This window comes from Salvelinus namaycush, chromosome 21, assembly GCF_016432855.1.
Source record: "Salvelinus namaycush isolate Seneca chromosome 21, SaNama_1.0, whole genome shotgun sequence".
NCBI lineage: Eukaryota > Metazoa > Chordata > Actinopteri > Salmoniformes > Salmonidae > Salvelinus > Salvelinus namaycush.
This window is the reverse complement of record NC_052327.1, coordinates 49,698,595-49,723,673: the sequence shown is the minus strand read 5'-3', so window position 1 is coordinate 49,723,673 and position 25,079 is coordinate 49,698,595. Positions and strand designations below refer to the sequence as shown.

Here is a 25,079-nt window from a genome sequence, read left to right as displayed (position 1 = left end):
ATGCGTGCATTTTAGCATTTGAGTCACTTTTCAAAAGTTGCTAAAAGTTACAAATACATTTTTAAAAGTAGCTAAATTTGTTGCTAGTGTGAGGTTCTGAGTTATGCACTATAACCCAGTACTATATCATGGAGTCTGTTTCTGACCGTTTGAGCAGACACATGCACATTTGTGGCCTGCTGGAGGTCATTTTGCAGGGCTCTGGCAGTGCTCCTCCTTGCACAAAGGCGGAGGTAGCGGTCCTGCTGCTGGGTTGTTGCCCTCCTATGGCCTCCTTCACGTCTCCTGATGTACTGGCCTGTCTCCTGGTAGTGCCTCCATGCTCTGGACACTACGCTGACAGACACAGCAAACCTTCTTGCCACAGCTCGCATTGATGTGCCATCCTGGATGAGCTGCACTACCTGAGCCACTTGTGTGGGTTGTAGACTCCGTCTCATGCTACCACTAGAGTGAAAGCACCGCCAGCATTCAAAAGTGACCAAAACATCAGCCAGGAAGCATAGGAACTGAGAAGTGGTCTGTGGTCACCACCTGCAGAACCACTCCTTTATTGGGGTGTCTTGCTAATTGCCTATAATTTCCACCTTTTGTCTATTCCATTTGCACAACAGCATGTGAAATTTATTGTCAATCAGTGTTGCTTCCTAAGTGGACAGTTTGATTTCACAGAAGTGTGATTGACTTGGAGTTACATTGTGTTGTTTAAGTGTTCCCTTTATTTTTTTGAGCAGTGTACATGTAAGTGTTGAAGGAGAAGGAAGTGTGAACAGTGTACGTAGCATGGAAATGGACAAAGACAGCATACAGAGCCAGGGTCAGGTGTGGACAGAAGACAGCCTGACACAAGCATGCGAGAGAGCAGAAGAAGATTCTCTGGGATGAAGTGCAGTCGAAGGCACGACAAGACAAGGAGGAACTGAGAATAATGCAGTCGAAGGCACGACAAGACAAGGAGGAACTGAGAGTGATGCAGTCGAATGCACGACGAGACCAGGAGGAACTGAGAGTGATGCAACTCACTCTGGATAGAATGGACAAGGAACAAAAGAAAGATACTAAGAGAGGAAAAGAGGAAGCAACAAGATGTTACTGTACCCTCCTTGGTCCGAGGGTACAGATAACATCCACACCAACCTGTTGGGGTCCCAATAGGGGTCCCCCACGAATTCCAGGCATTAAACAGGAATGATGGCCTGTGGCATTTATTGCCCATTATTGGCCCAGCTACTGTTGATGCTAAGCAAACTGCCTGGATCAATTATATCTACTATAATCAACAACGATTTGTTAACTACACCCACACCACACTTACGGGGATGGCTGAACAATTGGATGCCACCTCTCGAACCGCTAGACAAAATAGGCTAGCACTAGACATGATTCTGGCCAACCAGGGAGGTGTTTGTACAATGTTTGGAGAACAATGTTGTACATTTATCCCTAACAATACCAGTCCTGATGGGAGCATTTCAAAAGCTCTGAGCGGGTTGGAAAAGTTATCTGTGGAGATGAAGGGTCTTGCCGGTGTGGAGGAGGGGGGGCTGTTCTCCTGGCTGGGTGGCTGGTTTGGTGAGTACACTGCATTGATTGTTACTGGATTTCTGACCCTAATAGTTGTATTTCTTATATTAATGTGGTGTGCTGCATGTATTATCCCCTGTTTGAGGAAATCTTTTACAGATGTTGCGCACGCTGCAGTTATGATGCCACTGCTTGCTCACGGGGGGGATGCTGAGACTGCCTTGACAGAGGATGATCCATGGTTTGCTATAAAAGAATAAAAATAAAAATTGCTTATTTTTAGTTTAATTCATTGCTTTTTGTTTCACAATATATCCTTGTAATCTTTTACCCTGTATGTTGTCCTACCTTATGTCAAGGTTTAAATTTCCTGGGTGGGAGGTAGCCAAACTAGTACATGAAAGGTGTAGCAGGGTGGACTAGATTGTTCTTATTCTTTATGCAATAAAGGTGGGTTTCTTTTAATCTTTGTATTCTGAGTGTGACACCCTAAAAGGGTGTCAAAAGGAGGAGTCGAAATGCAACTTAGTGTATATCATTTGTTGATTTTTTCTTTGTTGATTAAAAATAAAATAATAATAAAAAGAATAAATTAATTAATAATAAACTTTTTATTATTTTCATGAAATGCTATTAACATATTACTATGTTGGGACCGCTGAAATAAAGGATAATGAGTGACACCCTTGTGGGTGTCAAAAGGGGGAATCAAAAACTCCAGTTTATATATATGTTAATCAACAAAGGGACGTGCATCACTTCATGTATTCACAAAATAAAGGTTTAAAGTTCCTGGGTTCATCAGCAACCTAGTATATCGGATGGTGTGGTTACACCCCACAGGGGTGTAAAAAGGGGGATTGTGAGGTTCTGAGTTATGCACTATAACCCAATACTATATCACATGTGATTGAATATTAGCAACTGTTGACCTGGGCGCCTGGGTGTCTGTGTGTGTGTGCTGGAAGTAACAATTAGCCCCAGATAAGTGTGCTGGGAAGCTGTGGTTAGCCTTGAGCGAGAACAGTGTGCTTTTGAATGCAGGTGCAAATAGCTCAGACAATGTTGCAGAGCTGTCTGACCTCAGTCTCTGGGGTGAGGGAGCGTAATCTACACAGCAACAGCGCCGGGACACCAAAGAGCGCAAAGAGGCTAGGACTAGCCTGAGCGCCGGCGATAGGCTGGGTGAGTCTAAACCACGCCCAGTCTCTACTCTGTGACAGGCCGGCTCGGAAGCAGGAACTACTTCTGTCAGAGTATATTATAATATCTTTGTCAGGAACAAGTCAGTTCTCTGTTTTATCCTGCGTGATGATACATTGAACCCGTATATACGAAAATTGCATTTGCCATTTATTGCTTAGTTAATAAAAAATACATAGCATACAATCGGTGACTCATTGTCATACTTATCCTTATACCAGATTGAATTGACGCAACCCTAACACTAGGTGCTGTTTGGAAAAAGGCTAGTCTGAAAAGTTGCTAAATCTAGCAACAAAATTGCTAAATTCGCATCACTGACCATAACACGTTGGATGCCAACCGCTGACAAGAAGCAACACAGGTAACTAGCTAGCCAGGACACCAATAGACAGTGGCTGCGTACTGGAGCGCCCCCGCTTCCCGTCTGTGTACCGGAGTCCTAGCTTAAAAATGTACCAATATAAATATAAAGAGGGGTGCCTGCAGATGCAGGAATGGCCCAGAATTGCGGGCCTCAATTCCACCATAAAGATCTGTACCTCTGAGCAGATGACACAATAAACTGACAATGATATTCTCTCCCTCTCAATTATATTTCAATTACTTTATTGTCATGATGTAACAATGTACATATTGCCAAATAACACTTTGGAAATGGAATGATTTCAATATGGAAATGGATAATATCAACAATCATATATATCAATATCAACAATCTCTCTCTATCTCAAGAAACAGCCCCTGCAAAAACAGAGACACATTTCCTGTAAAATACACCGTGGGACTGTTCCAACTGTCAAAGCTAAAATACCACCTCTGCGTGATTAACCACTCAACTCGAGCTTACCTACCCATTTGCAGTTCAGTAAATCCTTGTCATTAACCCCTACAGATCTGATAGATGCCACTCTGCCTTACCACTGAGGTAGTCTACAGCTAGGGACTGTGCCTCAGACTCAACAGTAAACAGTAAACTGGGCTATCCTCGGAGCCTAGTGCCTATGCTGCCTTGCACTTTGTTTTAGGGTACTTTTCCATTGGTATTTCCATTGGTATTTACACTCCCCCAACCCGAAATAAAAATACATAATTTTTTTGTGTGCTTTTTTTGCCATAGGGCAGAGAAGAGAAAAATGTAGTTTAATAGCTAATTTCATGCTGTTTTACACACATTTTGCCATGAGGTTGAAAGACAATGTTGCTGTTTTAAAGCTCAGGGATTCTTGAAAAACAATCAACTTTTTATCCCCAAATATTTGTCTTAACCAAAGTGAAATATATATTTTGATAGACCAAAGTATCAGCCATCACACCATGTAAAGGAACAAACTCCTAATTATTATTATTTTCTTCATAAAATACAACTAGTTGGATTTATGTGAACTCCGTCAGACACCATCAAATCAAATGTTTTGTCACATGCGCCAAATACAACAGTTGTAGACCTTACAGTAAAATGCTTACTTAAAAGCCCTTAACCAACAATGCAGTTTTAAGAAAATACAAAAAAAAAATTACGAGATAAGAATAACAAATAATTAAAGAGTAGCAGTAAATAACAATAGCGGGGCTATATAAAGGGTCCCTGCAGAGTTCCTTGGCACTCTCCTGTCGTGCACGTTTTTCTCCCGTATACAACAGGCAGGAGGTGGGGGAGACACAGTCTAACAAGCGATGTCGCTAGCTAGGTAGTTATCACATGGTGTCGCCCCAGCCTCCTGTCTGCTGTGCTTGCGGGGGCGACCGGTAAAGTGTCCTTATCCCCCCTGTCGTGCACTGTTTCCCCGCAGGTATGTTAACCACTGTGAGGGCAGGTGTTCGGCAGGCGGGAGTGAAAAAACTCAGATAATACTTTTATTTCCCTTTTGACCCACATTCAAAAGAGTGCAGAAACGCCTCCAATTGTGGGCTGGAGTTACACACTATTGGAATCGGTTAGCTACTGCCACTGGTTCTGACTAGTAGTACAGCCAGAGATAATAGAAAAGCAGGAGATACGAATTCCAGCGGAAATTAAATGTAAAAACATATAACGCTCCGCCCAGCAGGCTGTCGATCAATCGCGTTTACGTTGTCATGTTGCGTCAGGCGTTTGCTAAGCTTATCGTCATGCAATCCATTCTAAAAGTCAGGCTATGAGTCGCGAAACCTGCCTATTTTATTCGGAAGTACGTTATGTGACGATTTCAAAGTCAAAAGATATTAGAGGACAAGTTACTTATCTTAAATGTTAGATTTTATGTTGTAATGTTTAGCTTCTGGTTCACGTAATTCGTGCTAATATTGGGTTTTGGTGCTAGCGCCCAATTGACTCCTTGAAGGAGATAATTTATTTTCGGAGGTTACCCAGAATCCACCGCGTGACACATTGACAACGTACAGCGGGCGTTAAAACGATTCCAATGGAGTTTCCCATCTCCTCAAAAGTATCTATGTGACGTCTGGTCACAACCTAGTTAGCTTGGCTTCTTGTGTCTCAGTCAGGTATGTTTTTCTAGTACTCCGTGTTTTATATTTCGTGGAAAGTATAGTTATTACTAGTTGACAAGTATATACATATAGTTTGGTGTTGTTTGTTAGACAGATTTTCTTTGCTATCCGTCGGATATGCTAATTAACTTATGCTAAGCTAACGTTAGCTATCCAGCTAGCTACCTAGCTTCATCTAGTTAGCTAACGTTAGCTAGCTAACTCTTTCATCTTCACTCTTTGTTATTGAGTTTTTGACTGACCCAAGGGTTTTTAAGGTAAAGCCTAAGCTACGTTTGTAAAGTAAAATGTTGTCTCTTCAAACGAAGCGTATTGATTGTTTAACATTGTCGTAATGAACTAACAGCTTTTGTTGACATATGTGGGCACAACTATGTAAACATCACTAGCTAACTAACTATAGCCTGTGGCTGGCGAGCAAGTTATAATGCTATTTGCACTCAACCTTTACCACCAAAGACTTTATTATATTAAGTTAACAAGACAACTAGGTCAATAATCATATTCTGAATCAATTCTGATTAGAAGGATACAGACACATTTTGAATGGTTTCACACAGTAAGTAGCACTGTTCTCACAATCAATAACCTGTTTATTCAGGTATATTATTATCTGTCTATGATGTTGTCGCCTAAGACCTGAAACACACTGAGTTGCCTAGTTAAAGATCTGTTTGTCTGCACTCGACTCTCTGACTCCGATGAAACAAATTCGAATCAAACAGCTGTCATGGAAATAGATCACTTCCGAGATCTTAGACCTCATAAAGAAAAGGGATCGCTACCTGGACAAATTCAGAAGGACAAATCTACAAAAATATATCTTGCCTGTAGAATCCAGGCAAGATACAAAATGGATAAGGCCAAATCCCAACATTACATAGACGCCGTTAATGACAATTTACATCATCCTCGTAAACTGTGGAACATTTTAAAGGACATTGGCTCAACAACTCAATAACCTGTTTATTCACGTATATTATTATCTGTCTATGATGTTGTGTTCCACGCCTAAGACCTGAAACACATGTCTCTTATTTCCTGTGTCTACAGTGTTGGGAATGCAGCCACCACTCCCACCGGATGCAGTCAGAGAGCTGGTGTGTTCCTGTCTTCACAGGGACCCAGTAGCCGCTGATCTGAGATGCAGCCTGTTTGTGGCAGCTGCTCAGAACTACAAACGGGACTCAGTGCTCAGACCCTATCCCCCCAGATACATCAGAGACAGAGACAACAAGGAGTTTGATGAGCTGGTGAGGAATCGGACTGGACAGAAAACACTGATATTTTTCAGAGTTTTCTTCTGTTTGGTGCCTAATGAACATGACACTGCTCTTGTGTTCATTTTAGCTGTCAGATGTCAGCAGTTTGCCTGGTGTGAGGGAGCTGGTGAGACTGAGGCCTGGTGAAGCTGACCATCATCTGGCCCTCACACACTGGGTTCTCTCCTCCAAGAGCTTCGCTGTGAAAACACTACAGAAAGACGAGGTAAAGGCAATAATATCTCAAAAGAATAGAAGTGTGCAGGATACACACTCCACTTGACAAACGTCCTCTCCACTGCCCTCTTCTCTGCCCTCCAATAGTATGCCAAGCTGTGTAACCTGACTGAGAGTGAGGGGATCTCCACGCCTGTTCCAGACTTCCTGTTTGAGCTGGAGTACTGCGACCAGATGAACGCTAAGTTTGAGAAGACACGGGCGGGACGCGACCTCTTCTATGCATTCCACGGCAGCCGACTGGAGAACTTCCATTCTATCATCCACAATGGACTACACTGCCACCTCAACAAGGTCAGTGATGTGACAGTAAGATGGCAGTTTCACCAGTCCTGTGATGATGACGGTGATGATCCTTATATTTCTTTGGGTTCCCAGTAGCCCAGCTTGTGTATATATTTTCAGATTGATGATTGTTCTGGTTGGTTGATGAATATTTTCACAGATAATTGTTATGTTAAGACAAAAGCCAGTATTGGCTACACTAAAGGAATGGACTTGCATTGATGGAGTTGCATTTCTGACAGACTTGTTTTTTTTGGGGGGGGGGGGTTCTCGACAGACGTCGTTGTTCGGAGAGGGCACCTACCTCACCAGTGACCTCAGCATGGCGGTCCTCTACAGTCCCCATGGCAACGGTTGGCGTGACAGTCTCCTGGGACCGTTGCTAAGCTGTGTCGCCGTGTGTGAGGTCATCGACCACCCAGACGTTAAGTGTCAGGTGAAGAGGAAAGGTCAGAGCTTTGTCCAGAACGTTTACACAACACTCTTTATTTACTTAGGCACCCTGAGTCTTCTTTAGCCCCTCCTACCCTGAGTCTCCTCTAGCCCCTCCTACCCTGAGTCTCCTCTAGCCCCTCCTACCCTGAGTCTCCTCTAGCCCCTCCTACCCTGAGTCTCCTCTAGCCCCTCCTACCCTGAGTCTCCTCTAGCCCCTCCTACCCTGAGTCTCCTCTAGCCCCTCCTACCCTGAGTCTCCTTTAGCCCCTCCTACCCTGAGTCTCCTTTAGCCCCTCCTACCCTGAGTCTCCTCTAGCCCCTCCTACCCTGAGTCTCCTCTAGCCCCTCCTACCCTGAGTCTCCTCTAGCCCCTCCTACCCTGAGTCTCCTTTAGCCCCTCCTACCCTGAGTCTCCTCTAGCCCCTCCTACCCTGAGTCTCCTCTAGCCCCTCCTACCCTGAGTCTCCTCTAGCCCCTCCTACCCTGAGTCTCCTCTAGCCCCTCCTACCCTGAGTCTCCTTTAGCCCCCTCCTACCCTGAGTCTCCTCTAGCCCCTCCTACCCTGAGTCTCCTTTAGCCCCTCCTACCCTGAGTCTCCTTTAGCCCCTCCTACCCATGTCAGTTCTCTTGGTGTTTGCCTCTTGCACAACATCGACTTCATAACAAATGAGTGGACCCTGCAACAATATCATGTCAACGATGGCTGCCTCTCAAAGTCCTGTAAATGTCAGTAATATTTTCCCTGAAACTGTTTCAGACTCGGAGACCATTGACCGTCAGCGCTCCAGAGCCAGGAACAGTGAAGGAGGAGAGGTCCCTCAGAAGTACTTTGTGGTCACCAACAATCAGCTTCTCAGAGTCAAGTACCTGCTAGTATACTCTCAGAGAAGACACCTGTCCAGGTTAGTACCTGCTAGTGGACTCAGAGAAGACACCTGTCCAGGTTAGTACCTGCTAGTGGACTCTCAGAGAAGACGGCTGTAGCTTCCCTAACTCGGATCGGACCGGGTATGGATCCAACTAGGTCCTCGGGTCCATTTGGAACGGGTTTCTATATTTAAAAGATCAATCAATCAAGCAGATGTCACAAAGTGCGATAGACAAACCCAGCCTAAAACCCCAAACAGCAAGCAATGCAGATGTAGAAGCACGGTGGCTAGGAAAAACTCCCTAGAAAGGCCAGAACTTAGGAAGAAACCTGGAGAGGAACCAGGCTCTGAGGGGTGGCCAGTCCTCTTCTGGCTGTGCCGGGTGGAGAATATAACAGTACATGGCCAAGATGTTCAAATGTTCATAGATGTCCAGCAGGGTCAAATAATAAATGTAATGCATATGGGATCCGTATGGGAAAGTCCATTTGGAAACGGACCTGTGAAGGCTTCTGCTGTTAACAGTATGGTGATAGTTGTATTATCTTTGCTGCCCTCTATTGGTGTTGTGGTGAGTTGCCAGTACATTAGTAGAACTGATAAACATTTCAACAGGATGACAGTTCTGTCACTGTCAGATTTTCTCAGATAGGATCATTTGACTTCTGTTGTGATTTTAGACCTTTTTAAGTATAATTTGTGTGACGTGATTGTAATGTGATTTTTGTGATGTGTTTCCAGACATTCCCGGGGCAGGTCGTGGTTAGTCAGACATCACTTTGCCATCATGATGAGTCTCTATCTGCTGCTACTCATCTTCATCGGTGCCTTCAACTCCACCACATTCCTCTCCTTCTGGAACAGGATTTTCCGGTGACGTCACAATCGCAAGACGGTCTCGTCCGGTGACATCACAATCGCACGACGGTCTCGTCCGGTGACATCACAATCGCAGGACCACACTCTTCTGGTGACGTCACAATGAAATCACCGGACCTCACTAATCACAGGACATGGTCTTCCGTTGATATCACACGAGTCTCTGGTGCTTTCCCACTGCAACCCCGGTTGGTCCAGCCTGAGGCTATCTATAGGCTTAAACCCCGGTGTTTCCTGGGGAAATTGTTTCTCCTTTCCATCCCTAGGGCTGACATGAAGGACTTGGGAAGAGCAGTGTCAAGTTCAACATCTGAATATTCAAACCGTTTCTTATGAGAAGGAATAGTTCATATATACATGGACCATTCTTGTCATTCATAGTGCCTTCCCTAACAGAGAGAGACAGAGAGACAATCAGACAGATGGGAAAATAGGACATCCATATTATTCACTTAACACTATTTCCCTTTAATCTCTTTCCTGTCTTCCACCTCTTTGTATGTACAGTCTACATGGTTATTACCACCACTGGTTATAACACCCTGAGGCTGTTTCCACATGGTTATTACCACCGCTGGTTATAACACCCTGAGGCTGTTTCCACATGGTTATTACCACCACTGGTTATAACACCCTGAGGCTGTTTCCACATGGTTATTACCACCGCTGGTTATAACACCCTAAGGCTGTTTCCACATGGTTATTACCACCACTGGTTATAACACCCTGAGGCTGTTTCCACATGGTTATTACCACCGCTGGTTATAACACCCTGAGGCTGTTTCCACATGGTTATTACCACCACTGGTTATAACACCCTAAGGTTGCTACCATATGGTTATTACCACTGCTGCTTATGTAAGTCACACAATATCTCAGACAGCACGTGGCCAATTTTGACAACTTGGCTGAATGATGCATCTTGCCATAAAGATCCAGAATTTTACAAAATTCCACTGATTGGCCAGATGGTGGCGCTATAACAAGAGATTGTAAATGCTGACCGAAAGGTCATGCCCGTCACCCTGTTTGACCCAAAGCCATGAAATTTGGTCCCTCTCCTCACAAGGAGCACATTTGCCTCAGGGACTCATAAGCAATGTTCCATCTAATCTGCGTGCGGGCGCGCAGTAGCCCTGAGACTGCCGCATGACTCAGCCCTTACTCTACACAGACCGGTGCGGCATAACCAATAAGAGCTGGAGTAGGCCTATATGCAAATACACCATTGCCATATATGGATCTGTGCCATTTTACTTTGAACTGGACTGTGTTTACTGCATGAGCGGTCATGAGTACCTGTGCTTGTTTTGAGATCGAAGCGAAAGCTGCATGTAGCCACGTGTGCAGATTTTGTTCATATTCTTTGCTAGGTCGAGTTATTAGCCCAGTTATAGATACTTTATAGTCAGCAATAGGGGAGTGATTTGCTTCTTACAAGAGCACAAAACATGTACATTTCTAGACATCTTTTTTTTTTTATACGCAAGTAAGGTAAAGAAATTATTCCTTTTCTTAAAGGGGCAGTGTTGTATTTTGAGCCGGGCTTGAATAAGCTAAGTAGCCAATAGGCAGAGAGTAGCATAATTTGTCTGATTATCTGTAATAATGGTATGAGAATAATAATAATAATCAATTTTATTTTGTAAAGTGGTTTATTTCATCAAACACATTTTCAGTCACCTTGTCTGAAGGACAAGTTGATAAACAGGTTAATGTTTAAGCCCTGCATGTTTAAAAAAATAGTTTCATAGAATGTAGGCTCACATTGAACACTACACATTGGCTGCTACTGTAGGCTGAATGATAGAACAGCTGTTTCCATGTTAAAATGTTATGGGATACATTTTCTCCATTGTTTTTGATGGTAGGCCACTCTGGTAGGCCTACATTATAATCAAATAGCCATCAAATAGCCACAGTCGCCTCCACTTAAAACTGTAACTTAAAGCGGGTACAGCCTCAGTGTTCACAGTAAACTCGCTCTGGAAGTTGCACAGAATTTTCACGACGTTGAAGTTTGTGCTCAGCAGACCTAAAAATGTGCTCAGTGCCAGAACAAAAATGAGAGGAAGCGTTGCTCATTAGGTCCACAATGATGAATTTTACTGCATTTAGAATTTTGTGAGAAACACAAACGCTACTCTTCTGGCACCGAATGCCTGATCTGCACAAAACTGGATATGTGGCATCTATGGACAAAGGTCTCTCAACACAGTATTTTCCAGACTAGTACAGTACCTAAAACAACATGGCCGCTATTGACCAATAAACATTCATGTGGGCGTGGTCTGGCACATAAAATGCATATAAATCAGTCAAGGATATTGGCATTGTAACACAATGTGGTACACGTGTTGCAAACACTGTCAAGACTCAACATATTGCGAGAACATTCTTAACGACCTCTAGGTGGCGCTATAACAGGCACATGTTTTTATATCTCTTGATTCGTTTGACTCGGTGATTCAAACCTGGCACACTGTCTAGCTAAACCCCACGTGATATCTCAGACACCACTTGATGGAACTTAATGATTGGTTAATGACACGTGTTACCATAGAGATCCGCCATTTACAAAATGCCACTGATTGGCCCAAGGAGAGCTCTGTATCATTCGTGTGGGATGACATGTTTACTTTTGCCTTGTTACCACTTCTATGGTTATAACATCCTAAGGCTGTTTCCACATGGTTATTACCACCACTGGTTATAACACCCTAAGGCTGTTTCCACATGGTTATTACCACCACTGGTTATAACACCCTAAGGCTGTTTCCACATGGTTATTACCACCGCTGGTTATAACACCCTAAGGCTGTTTCCACATGGTTATTATCACCACTGGTTATAACACCCTGAGGCTGTTTCCACATGGTTATTACCACCACTGGTTATAACACCCTAAGGCTGTTTCCACATGGTTATAACACCCTAAGGCTGTTTCCACATGGTTATTACCACCATCATGGTTATACACCCTAAGGCTGTTTCCACATGGTTATTACCACCGCTATGGTTATTACCACCACTGGTTATAACACCCTGAGACTGTTTCCACATGGTTATTACCACCGCTATGGTTATAACACCCTGAGGCTGTTTCCACATGGTTATTACCACCACTGGTTATAACACCCTAAGGCTGCTACCATATGGTTATTACCACCGCTATGGTTATAACACCCTGAGGCTGTTTCCACATGGTTATTACCACCGCTGGTTATAACACCCTAAGGCTGTTTCCACATGGTTATTACCACCGCTGGTTATAACACCCTAAGGCTGTTTCCACATGGTTATTATCACCACTGGTTATAACACCCTGAGGCTGTTTCCACATGGTTATTACCACCACTGGTTATAACACCCTAAGGCTGTTTCCACATGGTTATAACACCCTAAGGCTGTTTCCACATGGTTATTACCACCGCTGGTTATAACACCCTAAGGCTGTTTCCACATGGTTATTACCACCGCTGGTTATAACACCCTAAGGCTGTTTCCACATGGTTATTACCACCACTGGTTATAACACCCTAAGGCTGTTTCCACATGGTTATTACCACCACTGGTTATAACACCCTGAGGCTGTTTCCACATGGTTATTACCACCACTGGTTATAACACCATAAGGCTGTTTCCTGTGTGGATAAGCACTGTCCTTACAACCAAATGGAAATTTAATGTCACTAACAAACAGGTTTGGGGTCAATTCCATCTCAATTCCTGTCAAATCAGGAAGTACACTGAAACTCCAAATATCAATGAGTGAGAAAGTTACACGTGCGTAAAGATCATGCCCCAAAAACATGCTCTCACCGTTAACAATATTCATGATTCATTCACGATTATCCGTAATCATGGTAGCATCCAACTTTTAATGTTGAAGTGTTCAGAAACTTGTTTAGAAAATAAATGACTATTGGGCACAACATAACCCGAAACACAACCAAAATAAACTGCAAATGCATCCAACAGGTTTGTAGAGTCACACGCTTGATGTAGTCATTACATGCAGGACTGTGGGACCAAAAACTAAACATTTGACTAAATTTAATACACTTTTAAGTGAATTTGTTCAAATACTTATGAAACCTTCAAATAGGGGGACTAGATAAATAGTGCTTTCATTTTTAAACGATAAAATAGATATGAAAATACCATCAAATAAAAGGTGACATTTTGTACTGTCACCTCCTATAAAACATTTTGATTTCAAATTAAAAGTTTCCGGTTCGTAGTGTTATTGGTCTGTTTTACTAATCTTTTTCTCCCAGATTGTAACTTTATTATGGGCTGTCTGTCGGTGGGAATGCTTTATGACACCTGATACCCCGAAGGCCCATTCTTATGTGTTTACTATCAGTCAATAACAACAGGAAGCCGATGGGCTTTAGAACAGTGACGTCTGCCATACACAAACTACTCAATGTAAATGAAGTCACTACTTGGTCAGTCCCTGTCCAGATCAAAGATGGGCTCTGTCCCTGACAATGTTCTTGAAAATACAAGGAATTGGATTGAAGAAAAAAAATAGTTTAGTAAGGATGGAATTATGTAAATAAACATGTTTTTTTGAGTCATAGTATATGTAAATCTGAAGTGCAATCCTGTATCAATATTTTACTTACAAACTGAAAACATTTAGCAAATGGTCAGTTTGCAAAATGCAATTTGTAGTTTAGCATTTTATGATGTTAAACAATTTCAATTCTTAACGGATATTTTAATCAAGAAATATCCCTCTCGAACCAGATTCATTAAAACATTTGCATTAGAACATTTAGTTGTTTCCAGAAGAAAGTTAATAGCTGCCAAAAAGTGATTTGCATTGTTATCTGACAATTAGATAACATTATTTTAATCTCCTCTCAACCTTTTATAAGTATAATTTCTCTTGTTTTCCATCTGGAAAATAACAGCTGCTAAGTTGTCATTTTGCCCTAAACATCCAAACATAAAGGTGGATAATAGATATTATGCTTTCAGAAAGGCTGTGTCCTGCAAAACTCTGCTTTATCTGGGAGATATTGAATCTCTCTGTTTTACTAGTAACTTTTAGAATTCTAATTGAATGGAGAAGTAGCCTACATCCTCTTGATTTTTATCACCTTAGTTTTATCTCGTGTGAAGTTTCAGAAGCATGTGATTGTAACTGAGATATCCAAGATGTCTGTGTATTGACCGAATGAAGACAGAAATTCTTTTTACAAATATAAACCAGGCATCAGAAGGACGTTCAGAGAACAACCAGCCGATTGTTGGACCAGGCTGTATTCTCACTTTCTACTGGTTCTGTTATGATGGGTTCATAAAGACTGTTATTCAGGAACTGCCAGGTGTAGCAGACTGTCTCAGAGGAGAGTACCACTTTGCAGGTGTAGCAGACTGTCTGAGGAGAGTACCACTTTACAGGTGTAGCAGACTGTCTCAGAGGAGAGTACCACTTTGCAGGTGTAGCAGACTGTCAGAGGAGAGTACCACTTTACAGGTGTAGCAGACTGTCTGAGGAGAGTACCACTTTACAGGTGTAGCAGACTGTCTGAGGAGAGTACCACTTTGCAGGTGTAGCAGACTGTCTCAGAGGAGAGTACCACTTTGCAGGTGTAGCAGACTGTCTCAGAGGAGAGTACCACTTTGCAGGTGTAGCAGACTGTCTCAGAGGAGAGTACCACTTTGCAGGTGTAGCAGACTGTCTGAGGAGAGTACCACTTTACAGGTGTAGCAGACTGTCTCAGGGGAGAGTACCACTTTGCAGGTGTAGCAGACTGTCTGAGGAGAGTACCACTTTGCAGGTGTAGCAGACTGTCTCAGAGGAGAGTACCACTTTGCAGGTGTAGCAGACTGTCTCAGAGGGACACTGCTTAATCTAGAGGGGATGTGAGGATTGTTCTGTGTTCACCCCTTACCCTCAGCCTTATTGGTCAATCATCAATTACAATGCAGCAAGTGCGCAGATGGATTGGATACTTGGGATGTATGCTATTAGTCTTACTAAAAAAAAAATTGAACTTTTAGAAAGTGATTTGCATGGACAAACTTGTTTACGCATAATAGCAATTGAGAGACATAATTACAGTGTCCTTCACTTTATATACATGTACCTGCCATTAGCATGAGGTTAATAGATTAGCAATGTAGCATACAGCAGCCATTTTGTTCCACTATATGGAATATGTAAAGACACTTTATAATCCACAAAATACCATTTGTTTATTAAAAAAAAAATAAAGATTCATATCACAGTGTACACAGGCGATGTGTATAACACACAAAAAAAATGTAATTATTGTCAAGTTTTTCAGATGGTGTATTTGAAAGTAGCTGCCATTCAATATCTGGGGGTATGGAAAAGGGTGGTTTTCAGAGGCAAAACATCAGTTCTCTGCATTAGGACAGCCAGGCACCAAGCACCCACAATACCCCTCTGTATTACGCTGTTGAGGAAAGAGAGAGAAGATTCAACTGGTGAAGAAAGGAAACATTTATTAGTCTGTCAATGTCTGTAACTATCGACAAAAAAATCTCTATTTTTATTCAATCATTTTAAAGTTGTCTGTTATGACAAAAATGTTTCGGTACCCTTCCCCATTTACCACAGCTGGACTCAAATCAAGTTGTGGAAACATCTGAAGGATGATCAATGGAAACAGGATGCACTTGAGCTCAATTTTGAGTCTCACAGCAAAGGGTCTGAATGCTTATGTTGAATTTTTTGTATGTATAGGGGTGATGTGACTAGGCATCAGGATATATGATAAACAGAGTAGCAGCAGCTTGTGAGTGAGCAGGTGTGTAGAGTCAGTATAAATGCAGGTGTGTAGAGTCAGTATAAATGCCGGTGTGTAGAGTCAGTATAAATGCAGGTGTGTAGAGTCAGTATAAATGCAGGTGTGTAGAGCAGTGGTCACCAACCTTTGAGTCAAAATGCAAGCCGAGATCTACCACTCTGATTTTTTATTAATTAGGAATAGGCGTCCCGCTAGCGGGACAACTTCCGGTGAAACTGGAGGGCGCGCAATTCAAATAAATAATCATAAAAATGATGGATATTAAACATTTAGGTACATACAAGTGTCTTATATCGGTTGAAAGCTTAAATTCTTCTTAATCTAACTGCACTGTCTGATTTACAGTAGCTATTACATTGAAAGCATGCCATGCGATTGTTTGAGGACGGCGCCCCACATCACAATATTTTTCCACCAGCACAGGTTTCATAAATTCACAAATAGTGATTAAATATTCACTTTTTGAAAATCTTCCTCTGATTTGTCATCCAAAGGGTCCCAGCTATAACATTTAGTGTCGTTTTGTTAAATAAAATCCTTTTTTATTTCCCAAAAAGTCTGCTTAGTTGGCGCCATCGATTTGAGTAATCCACTCTTTCAACATGCAGAGAAAGGAATTTGAAAATCTACCCCTAAACTTTGTTTCAACAAGTCAAAATATGTTTCTATATACTCCTCAGATACCCTAAAATGTAATCAAACTATAATATTTCTTACGGAAAGTAGTATGTTCAATAGGAAACCGGTTTTAGCAGGTGCGTCTTGTCTTCATGGCGGCGCAAACACGAATTTCCAAGACTGTGTCCCTGTACTAAAACTGATATTTCTTATTCGTTTTGGAAGTTACAAGCCTGAAACCTTGAACATAGACTGCTGTCATCCTGTGGAAGTCATAGGAATTGCATCCTGAGAGCTAAAATTGAGTATGCCCTTATACTTGACATTGTAAGAGCATGGTCTCTCAAAAAACAATTCAGGGTTGGTTTTTCTTTGGATTTTCTCCTACCATATCTATTGTGTTATATTCTTCTACATTACTTTAACATTTCTACAAACTTCAACGTGTTTTCTTTCCAATGGTACCAATTATATGCATATCCTGGCTTCAGGGCCTGAGCAACAGGCAGTTTACTTTGAGCATGTCATTCAGGTGGAAATTGAGAAAAAAGGGGCCTAGCCCTAAGTAGTAACTTAAAAAATATAAGCCTATTCAACATTAACCAATTAAAAACAGTTCTGTAGCAATGAGGATTGTGCAGTATGCTATAGGCCCAATACATTATCACCGCATACTGGCTTTACTTGAATTGCCCTGCCAATGCATTGTTGTTCAGGACATTCTTTTCCAATTATATTTCTAAATTTGAGGTAGGCTATATGATCACACCGGTAATAGATCCATTGTTGTATTACTTGTGAGGCACAGCTGAGTGAGCATGCATTTAAATAATTAGCTTTTTATTTTACTGGGCTGATGGTGCCTGCATCTGATGGTCAGTCTCAGCGGAGGGAGAGAGCAGCAGACTGAGGGTCAGTCTAAGCGGAGGGAGAGAGCAGCAGACTGAGGGTACGTCTCAGCAGAGGGAGAGAGCAGCAGACTGAGGGTCCGTCTCAGCGGAGGGAGAGAGCAGCAGACTGAGGGTCAGTCTCAGCAGAGGGAGAGAGCAGCAGACTGAGGGTCCGTCTCAGCGGAGGGAGAGAGCAGCAGACTGAGGGTCCGTCTCAGCGGAGGGAGAGAGCAGCAGACTGAGGGTCCGTCTCAGCGGAGGGAGAGAGCAGCAGACTGAGGGTCAGACTCAGCAGCGGGAGAGAGCAGCAGACTGAGGGTCAGTCTCAGCGGAGGGAGAGAGCAGCAGACTGAGGGTCAGTCTCAGCGGAGGGAGAGAGCAGCAGACTGAGGGTCAGTCTCAGCGGAGGGACAGAGCAGCAGACTGAGGGTCAGTCTCAGCGGAGGGACAGAGCAGCAGACTGAGGGTCAGTCTCAGCGGAGGGAGAGAGCAGCAGACTGAGGGTCAGTCTCAGCGGAGGGAGAGAGCAGCAGACTGAGGGTCAGTCTCAGCGGAGGGAGAGAGCAGCAGACTGAGGGTCAGTCTCAGCGGAGGGAGAGAGCAGCAGACTGAGGGTCAGTCTCAGCGGAGGGAGAGAGCAGCAGACTGAGGGTCAGTCTCAGCGGAGGGAGAGAGCAGCAGACTGAGGGTCCGTCTCAGCGGAGGGAGAGAGCAGCAGACTGAGGGTCAGTCTCAGCGGAGGGAGAGAGCAGCAGACTGAGGGTCAGTCTCAGCGGAGGGAGAGAGCAGCAGACTGAGGGTCAGTCTCAGCGGAGGGACAGAGCAGCAGACTGAGGGTCCGTCTCAGCGGAGGGAGAGAGCAGCAGACTGAGGGTCAGTCTCAGCGGAGGGAGAGAGCAGCAGACTGAGGGTCCGTCTCAGCGGAGGGAGAGAGCAGCAGACTGAGGGTCAGTCTCAGCGGAGGGAGAGAGCAGCAGACTGAGGGTCCGTCTCAGCAGAGACATCCCTCCATCCCTCCGCTCTCCCTTTCCTCCACTGACACTGACCAAAAGGGGACACCGTCTTCCAGCTGATGGCGAAACTCGAGTCGCACCGCATTACTTCATGCCTTATGCACAAATTCATGTTGTTACTCCTATGAACAGAGAAAGTGAAATATTTCTTGATATTAAAAAAGACCCAAGCCGCTAACAATAACAACAACGCAAGCCTATAGATACACTTTCCTACTCGTTCATTACTGCTGCACTGCTTGATGTAGCGCTGAGTGGAAATAGGAAGAACGCGCATTTTATGGCTTATAAAAGTGTTGAATACAAAGTGTTGACAGTGCTGAGTAAGAACTTAAACATGAACTCACTCATAAAAACAGCAGCTCTTTCTCTAGTCATGGTTTTAAACGTTTTGAAATCTCACAGTATCAATTTTGCCGTATCTTTTTTTATTGCCTGCTACGTTACTGCAGACTCGGTAAACTGAGCATTGTGATTGGCCAGTGGTGCATAGTGCACTTGATTTCCTCTCCAGGCCCACCGGGAAGGCAGAGTTTGTACCTTCAGACACGTAAAAAAGGCAACAGTTTGCCTACCCGGCGCGCAGGGAAGCTGAATTGGCTGTACCTACCACCAACAGCCCGAGACGTAATTAAAAAAAAAATAGGAACAAGACTTTATCGTTGTTTTTTTTACAGAAATGTTTGACGATCGACTAGAAATGCCTAGGAGGCCTAGAATGATTGTTGCTTCAACTCAGTGGAAGTGATGATACTGGGTTCTCAGCGTAGCAGTGTGGCTCTAGGATCAGTTGAGCCTTTTCTGATCATAATGAATAAGAAGGGGGCACCTGATCCTAGATCAGCATATCTACTCAGACGCTTTGTGAACACAGGCCCAGGATGAAAGGGTCAGCGCCTTGTTTTCTAATTGACACGGAGTACCCTACGGCTATTCGTTGAAATGCTACATAACAGATTATTTTATTTTATTATTATTTTCAGCGCCATCATTTCTCCATTAAAATACACTAACAGTTAAGACTATGGTTACATCATATTCATTTCAGCAGTATATGGGCCTATGTTCACACATTGACCTGTGTGGCTTCAATACTTCCTAGCCTTAAATTACTTTATAGTAACATTTTGTATTATTTTGCAGCATTATTTTGTAGCACTCGGTTGATGTCACGTCACATGAAGTCCTCGTAGTCTTGTACGTAACCTCCATCGAACTCGCCGTAGTCCGCTAGGTCATCCTTCATCTTGGACTTCATCCCTCCGGCAGGAACCACGCCTTTCTTTTTCTTCTTTCCTTTATTCAGCTGCTGTTGGAAACAAAGAGGGATGATTAGTATTGTCCTTTATTCAGCTGCTGTTGGAAACAAAGAGGGATGATTAGTATTGTCTTATGACAGTAATTATTTTTTGTTGTTGCATAATTTCCATTAGGGCACGCAACTCCAGGTAGTACTGTTCCAGTCTGTTTTCTTCCGTTTGATGCCTAATGAACATGACCCGGACAAGACTGAATAGCAGTCTAAGTAGACCATGTGTACTGGTGATAAATGGCAATACTTGTCGGTCATTTAAATAAAATGAAAAAACAAACCTTTTCCTGTTTCTGTTTTTCACTTAGTAAGACTGTGAGGGAGTTGCTGACTTTTTTCAAGTCCTCCACCTCCACTGTAACATAAGAGGTGCACAGTTAAAACATTATTTCATACAATACAGGGACATAATACAGGCCCCACTGACCATTGAGATGCATGAACAATATCATTGGTTACTTTTCAAACTGTATATTATTAAATCAATACTTACGTGAGAGACAGAGGTCTCGAAACAAGGACTCTAGGAAGCCGGGAATAGTGTATGGAACTCTCAAAAGGTGATATCTTGTCTTTTAACAACTTTTCAAACTCTGTGAACTCATCTTTAGAAGACGGGTTTATAGCATCAATTCCTTTGACGTTGTTGACGACACCTGATTTGAGAACCATGATATTGTAGCGACCCGCACAGACAGCTGTGTGTTATGTGTTAGGCTAGTAGGTGGTTGTGTTGTACTGACCAGTACCCAGTGTTCAGCGGGGTCCGACATGTCAATCAACCTGCTATCTGCCAATCACGGGAATGCCTGGAATGTTCTGATGCCGGGCATCGTGGCGGTTGGCGGAGTGGCGTGGATGTGGGTTGGGCAGGGGGGTGGAGCATTGGAAGTTAAGACCAGGTTTAACCTTTGTTCTCCCTCTTACGTCTGGGCTTCACAAGAGAAGGTCACGGTTGGCTTGTGGGTTATCGTTCATTTATTTGGCGTGGGCTTCGGCCAAACAGTAGCCTGTGTATAGTTAGGTTTTTAAACCGTCAATTCGTAAACTCAAACCTCTGTCTGAACAATTGTTCCTTTATGATCTAGTCATGTCATTACATTGGTGTCAGAAGTTAAAACGTTGATAAAAGTTAGCCAGCTAGCTAGCTGACTTCTGTGGCTAGCTACTAGCGGGCATGAGCGCTTCGTCGACTGTGCTTCGCGCCGATTCTGGTGGGCGGACCGAAGGTGTGACGTCGACGCGGCGGGACGAGGAATCTGGGGCTCAGGATGTAAACAAACATGACGGCGCCCAGTTCCCGGCTGCGTCTGCGTCTGTTAAGACCCCGAAGTATTCCGGTAAGGCGGATTGGGAAGCTTTTCATGCTCAGTTTGAACTGTTAGCTCGTTTTAGGGGGTGGTCGAATGAAGATAGGGCACTGCAGTTGGCTTTATGCCTCACGGATGATGCTCTGGCCTGTTTGATATTGATTAGCCCCGAGTACAGACGTGATTATGGTGCTTGAGTGGGAGCACTGAGGAGGCGCTATGGACAGTGTGTACAGCCCGGGCTACTGCGCTCCGAACTGAGTAAAAGACGCAGGCAGCCTGGAGAGCCTCTACGGGTGCTACCTAATGACATTGAGAGCCTCTCTCGGCGAGCATATGCTCACATGCCCCCCTCCGTGCAGAGCGAGCTAGCACGGGACCAGTTCATACAGGCGCTCTCTCCTACGGAGCTGCGCATACAGACCCAGCTGGCTCATCCTGAGTCATTGCAGATAGCCTTGGAGATGGCTTTGGAGAGGGAGCTGGTGTGGGCTGGGGCTTTGGTGGGGGTGCAGGGAGACAGACCCTCTGTGCGAGCTGGGGGGGCAGAGCAGCCCGGAGCTGGAAAAGCCTGCATGGGTGGCTGAAATGACAGAACTCATTCGTGCTGTGTCGCTACAGGCGGCGCGAAACACACGCCCTGGTCCCAGGGTCTGCTGGGGTTGTGGCCAGCCAGGCCATCTGCGCCGGGATTGCCCCATGTCCCTCAGAGCTCAGGGAATGGCTCGGGGTCCGCATAGACCGGGTAGTGTGGACCCCTGGTTTTCTATCCCAACCACCATCTTCTTCAGGAGGAGCCCACCGGCACAGACGGGAAGGCTCCACTTCCCCCAGAAGCAGACGAGGGCAAGCAGATGGCGCCTGTTGTTGTGGTGGGCCGGACCTGTGTTGGGGACTTTTGTCATGTCCCTGTCACTGTGGAGGGGGTACCCTGTTCTGCCCTGGTGGACACTGGGTCCACAGTAACCCTGGTGAGGCCAGATATTGTGCCAGGTTGGACTCAGAGCAGCTGGTGAATGCAGGTGTGAGGCAGAAGAGGAACTATGACGTGCACACCCGGGGAAGGCACTTTGTGGCTGGGGAGCTGGTCTGGGTCTACAGCCCCCTAAGGAAAAAAGGCAGATGCCCCAAGTTGGACAGTCACTGGGTGGGACCCTGCAGCGTCCTGGAGAGGGTAGGGGAGGTTGTTTACCGGGTGCAGCTTCTTCCCAGGGGGAGAAAGGTGGCACTGCACCGGGACAGGTTAGCCCCATACAGATGGGCCTCTTCTCCCCAAACCCCAGGGACCCCCACAATTCCCCTTTCTGGCATTGACATTCTCCAGGCACCCACTCCCCCTGTCTCTCTCCCTGTGTCACCGCGTGGTTCCCCAGAGCCACGGACTCTATTACCCGTTCCCGCTTCCTTGTCCCCCATATCCTTCATTCCCTGGTTTCCAGAGGTGCACTCTGCGACCATCACGGCCACGCAGGCAAAGGAGACCTCCGGGTCGCTTCAGAGACTTTGTTTGTTCCCTCGGGGACGAGGGACTTTGTGGTGGGGGGGGGGCTGTGTAGCGACCCGCACAGACAGCTGTGTGTTATGTGTTAGGCTAGGTGGGGGGGGGGGGGGCTGTGTAGCGACCCGCACAGACAGCTGTGTGTTATGTGTTAGGCTAGTAGGTGGTTGTGTTGTACTGACCAGTACCCAGTGTTCGCGGAGTCTGACATGTCAATCAACCTGCTATCTGCCAATTACGGGAATGCCTGGAATGTTCTGATGCCGGGCATCGTGGTGGTTGGCGGAGTGGCGTGGAGGGGGGTTGGGCAGGGGGGTGGAGCATTGGAAGTTAAGACCAGGTTTAACCTTTGTTCTCCCTCTTACGTCTGGGCTTCACAAGAGAAGGTCACGGTTGGCTTGTGGGTTATCTTTCATTTATTTGGCGTGGGCTACGGTCAAACAGTAGCCTGTGTAAAGTTGGGTTAATAAACCGTCAATTCGTAAACTCAAACCTCTGTCTGGACAATTGTTCCTTTATGATCTAGTCAGGACATTACAATATGAAGCTTTCCACAGGTAACTGGTGTTGACAATGTCTAAAACTCTTGATTCTTAAACCAGACATTTTGCAATATAAATCTCAGATTCTCTGTAAAGCTTTCTATTTATCTGTAATACGTGTAGACTGTCAGCCTTAAATATTTATCATTCAACATACACTACACGACCAAAAGTATGTGGACACCTGCTCGTTGAACATCTCATTCCAAAATCATGGGCATTAATATGGAGTTGGTCCCCCCTTTGCTGCTATAACAGCCTCCACTCTTCTGGGAAGGCATTAATATGGAGTTGGTCCCCCCTTTGCTGCTATAACAGCCTCCACTCTTCAGGGAAGGCATTAATATGGAGTTGGTCCCCCCTGCTGCTATAACAGCCTCCACTCTTCTGGGAAGGCATTAATATGGAGTTGGTCCCCCCTTTGCTGCTATGACAGCCTCCACTCTTCAGGGAAGGCATTAATATGGAGCTGGTCCCCCCTTTTGCTGCTATAACAGCCTCCACTCTTCTGGGAAGGCATTAATATGGAGTTGGTCCCCCCTTTGCTGCTATAACAGCCTCCACTCTTCAGGGAAGGCATTAATATGGAGTTGGTCCCCCCTTTGCTGCTATAACAGCCTCCACTCTTCTGGGAAGGCTTTCCACAAGATGTTGGAACATTGCTGCGGGGGACTTGCTTCCATTCAGCCACAAGAGCATTAGTGAGGTCGGGCACTGATGTTGGGCGATTAGTAGTGTGTCTAATGCAGTGGGCATCATTGACCCCGGTCATGGACCCCCTTCTTCTACGCTGCTGCTACTCTCTGTTTCTGATTTATGCATAGTCACTTTAACTCTACCTACATGTACATATTACCTCAACTAACCGGTGCCCCCGCACATTGACTCTGTGCCGGTACCCCCTGTATATAGCCTCACTATTGTTATTTTACTGCTGCTGTTTAATTAGGCTAGGTTGTAGCAACCTCATGATGGGTATAGTGAACATTTTAGTATGATGTAGTAGCCTAAGCCTAACTTTCAGAATGAATCAAACCAGTGTAGTTTTAATTCATCAATATACAGTATTTTGTGTGTAAATAGCATTTTATGTGCATGATATGAATGAAGTTTGTTGTAGTGACTGAGTAAGCCTAATTGTAAAAGTATGCCTCAACAGTGCCATGTTTGCAAAAGTTTATTGTGCTGAGCACACATTTAGGCAGCCAGGACCACAGGCCGGGACCACTCCGTAGGTCACACTGTCGGTCTAGCTCTCACTGCAGTCCAGTGGCATGGACATCTTTGAAGTCGGGCCTCTAGTAATTTAGGAGGGCAACTTTATAAAGGCCTCCTCACAATGGCCTTATCATACAAGGCTCTATAGACAGATTTAAAAATACATAGGCTATTTTTGCGTTGATGATGTATGTATTGAAGTCAAGTGGTTCAACATTCAAGTGTATTTTATTGACAACATAGAACAGCTTGGACAAGGCGACGGTCGGTGGAAGTCTGGCGCCACCAAGTGGACAATTATTTGAGTTCCCTTGTGGCATCAACGCTTCCCGAGATATTTTATAAAAGATCAAATGTTATGTCCGTTTTATTATCTACAAATTATTTATCCAACCCCTATTTGATAGATTATTATTCCAATTTAGCTGTAAATCTGGTTTTAACTCAATAAGGATTTGTCTAGTTTCCGATTGGAGGGCGGATGACCGCGTGACTTTGTATCCTACCAATGTGTTACTTTGTATCAGTGAAAAGTGTCTTTTCCCGACGTTGATCAAATCCCGATCTATGCCACCATTTTTTAACAGCATCATAATCTTTGATATTTGATGTAAAGTTTACAGAGCTCATTTTGCTGTAAGCGTTACCGGATTTGACGTGTCTGAGAACGGCACCTTCCTCCCGAAAGCATTGCGGT

The 25,079-nt window shown here is 44.4% G+C and overlaps 1 protein-coding gene and 1 pseudogene across 1 annotated transcript; one reads left to right on the top strand and one right to left on the bottom strand.

The window, feature by feature from the left end:
- Positions 1-4,874: 4,874 nt before the first annotated feature.
- On the top strand, positions 4,875-10,799 carry LOC120066451 (protein mono-ADP-ribosyltransferase PARP16-like). Its single transcript, XM_039017822.1, has 7 exons — positions 4,875-5,214; positions 6,274-6,473; positions 6,571-6,708; positions 6,807-7,013; positions 7,282-7,453; positions 8,197-8,341; positions 9,050-10,799. The coding sequence occupies exons 2-7, from the start codon at positions 6,282-6,284 to the stop codon at positions 9,183-9,185; spliced, it is 990 nt and encodes a 329-aa protein (XP_038873750.1). The 5' UTR covers positions 4,875-5,214; positions 6,274-6,281; the 3' UTR covers positions 9,186-10,799.
- An 8,084-nt stretch (positions 10,800-18,883) lies between these two features.
- On the bottom strand, positions 18,884-20,524 carry LOC120066772 (annotated as a pseudogene).
- Between the last annotated feature and the right edge of the window lie 4,555 nt (positions 20,525-25,079).